This window comes from Centrocercus urophasianus, unplaced genomic scaffold (assembly GCF_019232065.1).
Source record: "Centrocercus urophasianus isolate 14NV4802_14NV808 unplaced genomic scaffold, USGS_Curo_1.0 seq_22, whole genome shotgun sequence".
In the NCBI taxonomy this organism is placed as follows: Eukaryota; Metazoa; Chordata; class Aves; order Galliformes; family Phasianidae; genus Centrocercus; species Centrocercus urophasianus.
Window position 1 is genome coordinate 10,615,141 of NW_024884778.1, and position 7,089 is coordinate 10,622,229.

A 7,089-nucleotide genomic window follows, 5' to 3' on the forward strand; every position below is an offset into this window, starting at 1 on the left:
AATCAAAACAGTCAACATAAATGTTCTTTTACTCTTGTGTCCCAAGCAAAGAAATCTGCTGCATCCTCTCTTGTGATGGAGGGTGGGCACAAGGAGTCGAGCTCAGAGGAAAACAAAGCAGCTGAGGAAGATCTTAGTGAAGCCCTGAAGTGTTCAGAAGAAACAAGTCCATGCTCACGCTCTGCCACTGACAGGCCCAACTTCAAATGATTTATGGATGCCATTGGCCTTCATAAGCAAGAGCCAGCTTTCCTGCAAGTAACTCCCTGCAGCCCACAGCACAGAACCATATGGACATGGGAGCAGGATGTAGGCAGGTAGCTGGTTTCTCCTTGGCATTGCCGCATAGGCTGGGTTACCGTTATACTTCCCTGACGCAGTTTTTATAGTCCAAACAGTAGCAGTTCCCTCCCCCTGCGGTATGTAGAAACCTTCCCTTGCAGGAGGGGTTGATTCTCTATTGTGTTACCTGGTGGCTAATTTTATTCTTTTTTTTTTTTTTTCCTGAACCAAGAATCACTGCAGAGAATTGCACCCGGTGCCATTCTAGCAAAGGGTGTTTCTGAATCGGCACCAGCCGGCTGCTGAGGTTTGATCTGTTAGATCCAGAGCAGCCTGGTTTGCACTCAGATCACCATGCTTAAAGAACAGTCACTTAATCTCACTTAGAAATGTTTACTTGCGAGGACCAGATGGCCCAGGGAGTTGGGCTAAATGAAACGTTTTACTTCTAGGTCATGTGTTCTAATCCAGTCCAGGTTGGTAATAAATGAACATATTCACCTGATAGCCACTTCTGGCTCTGTTTTTGGTATTTTTCAGGCTGGTTTCCAAGTGGAGATGTCACATCACAAAATCTCCTTCTGCGCCATGCCATTGTCGGTACTGATTTGACCATCTCAGTGAAGAAGCCAAGGATCAAATGATCCCCAGTGCCAGACTTTTCTTTTTCAGCTTGCAGGTAAGGGGAAGTTGCGAGGTGTTGTGCCTGTGCCATGGGCAGCATTTCAGTTTGCAAGGCTGCCAGTCCAATCCCCTCCACCAACGTGAAATTCATTCAAAAAAATTGGGAAATGTTTAATTGCAGTTGACATATAGGCACTCTCTGCTATGAACTTTACACACAATCACAGATAACAGCATCAGAATTAATGCCTGCTTCCCACTTGTCCTGCTATAAGCAATAAACGTTTGGCAAGTCAGTAAATAACAAAATTCTCATGTGGCCATCTACAGGTCACCAGGATACTTAAGAAGTTTGCGTTAATTATACCATGTTTGCCATCAAAGGGGGGCTATTAACCCTTCAAGCTGCTTCAGGAAAGCGGTAGAGTTGTTTGGAAGCAAATGAAGTATTGCCACTAAAGAAGTGCAACCTTTGCAAAAAAATAAAAAATTAAAAAAAAAAAATAAAAAAAAATGAGGCTAAAACCTCACTAGACATCATGGAAAATAGGCTACCTTTTCAGCTTTCCTTTTATTTATTTTGTATTTTGACATCAAACACTCCCTGTAACCTAATCTTCTCGTCTTTTGATGTGGCTGTGGAGACATGACAATTAAGCACAGCTTAAAACAATAATCCCAACAACAGGAACCAAAGGCAAGTGATGTCAGGGTTCCCTCCTCAAAACAAGCCTGTCCCCTAGTATTTGGCAGTAGTGAAAGGACCATCAGTTCCAATGTGTTGTCCGTGTACCAGCTCTGTGCTTCCACTTTGTGTTGAACTTTACACGCTTGCTCCATTTCCATTCCCTGCTGTTTGTTTTCCTTCTGCTTTGCAAAATGTCTGGAGACAAACACGACATATACGTTGCAGAGGGGTGGTTTGATCTTTTGCTGCTTAGTGGCACGTAATGAATGTGGCACTGTTTGTTACCTGTGTTGCAGGAACCGGGTCCATCCCAGCATGGGAATGGAGCACGGCCCCAGTGCTGCCAGCAGATAGCAGAGACCCCATGAGATGCCTACAGAGAGGCAACACAGAGGTGAACCTTCATCAAAGCCTGGGCTTGGCTGTGTAATGTGCAACAAAAGCAAGTGGTTGGATTATTCTAGGGTGTTTTTTTTTTTTTTAAATGATGTGGTTGGTGCTGCTCCTGTTCTCTCCTCCTGAGAGTGTGTCTGGCATTCAAATATGGAGCAAGGGTGGGTGACTTTGCTTATAACCCCATTTTAAACCCGTTTGAGGATGAACGTGTTTCTTCGTAAATGAAGCTTGCATGGTATGCCATAAATTGCTGTTTTTTTTTAATGGGTGTTTGCACTAAGCCTCGCTGAACAAGTTTAGAGAGATGATTAACTCGTCTGAAATGGCACAGGAAGGCCTTGTCCTGGCTGTGTGGGCTTTGTGCAGCACATCCAGAGCTGCTGTGGCCCCGTGTCATCTGCTTGCTAGCTGGGCCTGCAAACGGGGCCGGGGAGGAGGATGTGCCGCTAAGAGGCAGTGATATGAAAGGTTGGAATTTGCACATGTTCACTGAAAAAGGAACTGGTGTTTTTTTTTCTTTTCTTAATAAGCAAGGAGTTATCCCAGGCTGGCTTCCACAGAAGTGATCTGCAACTCCCAGGGGGTTGAAGGAGGAAACCCAAAGTTCATTAGCAGTTTTCTTGCAAACATTGTTTCAGTGGCAGCAGCACTCACCCCTGCGCATGGCAGGGACGCTCGCAGGGCTTTGTTTCGCTTTGTTCGACCCTCGTGTGGGTCAGACCAGACCTTGTGATGAAAGCACCACAAGTGTTGGCCATGGGAAAGCTGTCCGGAGGTAAACCCTCATCCCCAGAGCACAGACAGCAGAGGGGCTCCGGGCTGGCTGTCTCCCCTTGCTCCTTTCATGCCATGCATGACACCAAATGGTAAGAAACAGATTTCTGTGTTCGTGGTGTTGCCTGTCACACCGGAGTGGGAGCCTACAGCGAGCTGTGCCTGGTCTAACAAAGGCTCTGCCCTGAAACCCATTGGGATGCTTTTCCACATCTACAGTACGACTTTGCCAACTCGACCTTTCCTTGCTGAAAGCAGCCCGTGTGACAGAAAACTGGGCACGGGTCATTTCACAAAAAAGGTATTTTATTATTCTTAGCAATATTCACCTTGAAGGAATATGAGGAAAGCATACGCTTTTTACAGACAATATATAAACATGTTGTACATAATTAACAATAACTTAGTTCACTAATCCAAAAATAAGCAAAATAAAAAAATTAAAATAAAAACAGAAAATACTGCAGATTTTTTTTTTTTAATATGCTGATACAAGTACAAAATAATTTAAATCTCAACTGCCATTGTCTATGCTGCAGTGACCGACAATATATTGCACTTTGTCAACTGTATCAGTAATCCCTGTCTTCCACCCACGTCCCTTCCCCACCCCCTGCACAAATCCTACCGAAATTTGAGTCGGGTACAAATAATGTACAACTGTACCATTGTAAAAGGTAGAAAGTAAAAAGGATCCGATTCTTTTTTTCCCTCAGTAGATTAAGAAGGTTTGTGATTTCTCCCAACTGCTTTTGTTTTCCCGTTCGTTTCCACTTCTTCACAAAGTGCACCTATATGCCTACGCAGACCAGGAAAAGGATGCAAGCAGGATTTTCCATGTCTGCCTGGTTCTTAATTCATTACCAAATTTTCAAATTACATGGTTAGAAAAAGAAAATTAACATATATCTGTTTTTATTTGTTTTGTTGTGTTTTTTCTTTCTTTAAAGCAGGACTGTTGCAGTAAAGATACAATTGGCTTGATCCAAAATATTAAAAAACAAAACAAAAAAAAAAACAACCCCATCAACAACAAAAAAGTTAAAAGTTAAAAAAAAAAAAAAGAAAGAAAGAAGCTTGTCACAGAGTTAAGCTTACATGGTTTACATTATCAAACCCCTCTGCTCATTGGGGCATTTTCATCAGAAGTATAGCTAAATATGTACACTGTATGTTATACTGGAGCTTGTGTTCACGAGAGGCATCAGATCATAACAATCAATAGAATACACTTCACATTGGCAATAGCTTTGTTTTCGATCATTTACGTACAACGTGGTTTAATAATGGGAGCTCTAAGTTTTTTTTCTTTTTCTCTTTTTTTTCCTCTTTTCTTACAAAACGCACTACGGAAGGCGGCCGTACGGCGCTTTCCCTCATCTCATCAGCTGTCGCTGCGTCTGGGGTTTGACGGATGTGTGAAGCTCAAACTGATTGTCTCTCCCTTTCCCCTCTCCAGTGATCTCAACCTCATTTCTGCCCTTCCTCCCTGCGAAGTCCATGGGGGCTGGATGCCTGAGACAGCACGCGCTGCCTTGCTGCGTGTGGACCCGCTGCCGCGCTGCCCTAAGTTTACCCAAGGAGCTGAGCTGCATTTTTTTAAGCAACAGCTGCCAACACAACAGAACAAAATGCTTCAACCTCTGCAGTCTGTGAGTTGGATGGGTTTATGCCCTGCCATTTTTTTCTGTTGTTTTGCTGCATGTTAGCTGCAGCGATTTGGTATTTTAGCCCTCGCTAGTGCAGGACTGCCTTCCGGGAGCGTCTTCCCACCAGTTAGTCTGATGGAGCTGTCTGGTTCAAGGAATGATATGGTAGCTGGGAGGGGGGCTGTTGTGTGGGTTTTTTTGTTGTTGTTTTTTAAAATAAGTCATTCTTTTCCCTAACATGAAAGAAGAAATTGTGTCAAAAATAATCATCGTCTTGGGCGCTTTGAAATCCCATGCTGCGGCTACAGTTCTCACTTTGCCCACCCTCTCTTTCTTCCCTTCCTAGGGGATATTTTGGTACAGAAGATAGATGGAGCAAATCCAGGAGGGCCACTGAATATTGTCCCTCCCCATATTTACGAAGGCAGATTTTCATACAGGGTAGTAGCCATTGCAACCAACAGCACAAAAACATGCACTCAGAAGGGTTGAGGCTTTTTGTGGAAAACAAGAGCAAAATAAATATGACTTTCTGTCTGATTTCATTTTAAAAATTAAGTTTTTATAAAGACATCCTTTTTTTTTTTTTTTTTTTTTCTTTTTTTTTCTTCCCCCTCCCCAAACAGAGTCCACAATAGAAATCCAGCATGTGCGGCTTCCAGTGAGCCGATTCCATCCTGGGAGGCTGCTTATATCTCTTCACAATATTCACAGTAATAACAAAGAGAGAAAGGAAAGCCAGTTCCAGCCTCTTCTTTCTGCTTCTGCCACCTTTTGCTTTCTGCTAGACAACTGAATATCGACCAGGTGAGTTCTTCTTTTCCTTATACCTGAGGGGGCAAAGTGCATTACAGGCACCACTACACATTTCTGCAGAAGACCCATCTCTTGCAAGGCTTTAGTCCAGCATGAAGAGTTAAACCACACGGGAGCACAGATCCCCTTTTTTGCCATCCCTACATTCTCCTCTTGGCAGAACATTTTCTTACTTGGTGTCGTCTTAGGTAAAGCCCCATGTTCTCAATCTCTGGGTGGGTCTCTTGGTCGTCAGGTTTTATCCCATGGCTGTAACCATGCTGGATGGGTGCGGATGTCCAAATGAGATGCTGGAAGATGGGTGAATGGGGGTAGGTGTTGGTAGGATGTGTCCAGAGTGGCTGAAAGGTGGCAAATGCCCCATAGGTGCCATGTGACTAGCAAGGGCAGCAGCGCTGAAAGGAGACGATTTCTCTTGCATGCACTTGGACAGTTCCTCAAAACACTCGGAGCCTTTCTTGCTTTTCTTTGATTTGTTGGACATTTTCCTATTCCTGGTCTGAATTCCTTCCTTTTTCATGGTCAGAGGCCTGTTCACCTGCAAGAAATGAGAAAATCAGGCTCATGCCGACAAAATGACTTTATTGTGCAAAAATGAAAATATTTGGACAGCCCCCATGTGTTTTTCCTGGATGGAGACCTTTTTCTGGCCAAGAAAAAAAAAAAAAAAGAAAAAAAGAAAAAAGAAAAAAAATGGTGTTTCTCTCTGCAGAACTTGTTTATATTGGTTTGTTTAATAAAACCACACACACAAAAAAACCCTAGACATGAAAAACAAATTGAACTGAATTTGGCAGCTGATGACTCTCTTTCCCGTAGGCTTGCCCTCAGTCATTCATTTCCTAAGAGAATGAGATCAAACCAGGAGGCACACGTTGACCTAAATTCAGACCTAAGATGTGAACAACCCAACCAATAACCTCAGTTACCTGTAGTCTAAATAACTGTACAACAGGACAAGTGATTCCTGCTTAGAACAAATTTCTTTTTAAACAAATGACAGTAACACAAAGCCTTAGATGCATTATTATTTTGAAATCAAAACGAAGATGCTCCGTTGGGATCAATTCTTGCACAGAGCCCATTTCCAATGGCCAAAAGATGTACAAAACTCGCTTAGTTAAAACCAAGTGTCATGCTCAATTTTGCCTGCTTTGCCCAAGCGTTAGAAGCCAAGCTCATACATTGTAATGTCACCGAACTTAGCATCACTATGCCGACAAAGAATGGCTATCACTCCCCAGGGGAACCTTAGAGATGAGGGAAGGAATAAAACAACAACCAAACCCCCCAAAACCAATAAAAGCCCAGTGTACAGCGCGCAGTTAAGACATCAATCCCCGCGACACATGAGATGAGCAAATACTCACATTGTGCAGTTTATAGTAGAGTCCGCAGGCATTACAAACCGGGTCCCCGTTGGCGTTGCGTCGCCATAAGGTCGTGGTGGTTGTCTGACAGTTGGCACAACACGTCCCTGCTCTCCTGGCCGCTGACTAACCAAAAGAGAGAGAAAATTAAAAATCCATCAGCAGGAGGAGGGGGGGATCATGAGAAAGGTCAACTTGGGCTCAATATTTAGGTTGGGTAGATCTATACCGAGGTTTTGCAGAGCGTTGGGGCTGAACGAAAGCTCCTGTCAGTTTTGCATGCTGTGGCCGTTGGGTTTTTGTTTAATGCACGTATTCTCCCATGCAGGCTGCAGCACTGAGCCCCATGGCACCATGTGTGCAGAGGAAACAATGCGTCTCTTCAACTCCCCAAACAAAAAATTTTAGGAGGGGGAAATCGATGTTTGATTTGCTCAAGGTTTCCCTTTGCAGGATTCTAGAATGTCTCAGGAAAATTATTTTTCTTTCT

The 7,089-nt window shown here is 43.5% G+C and overlaps 1 protein-coding gene across 2 annotated transcripts in view; it reads right to left on the reverse strand.

Annotated features, from left to right (window-relative positions):
- Positions 1 to 3,121: 3,121 nt before the first annotated feature.
- GATA2 (GATA binding protein 2) overlaps positions 3,122 to 7,089 on the reverse strand; it is a 10,619-nt gene continuing 6,651 nt past the window's right edge. Inside the window, exons 4-5 of one of the 2 annotated variants that reach the window (XM_042823842.1) lie at positions 6,600 to 6,725; positions 3,122 to 5,767 (exon numbers count right to left, since the gene is read on the reverse strand). In XM_042823842.1, the coding sequence (XP_042679776.1) occupies positions 5,468 to 5,767; positions 6,600 to 6,725 (426 nt within the window). In that variant the 3' untranslated portion in view covers positions 3,122 to 5,467. The remainder of the gene's footprint in view (positions 5,768 to 6,599; positions 6,726 to 7,089) is intronic. The other variant, XM_042823843.1, reaches the window with a different exon arrangement.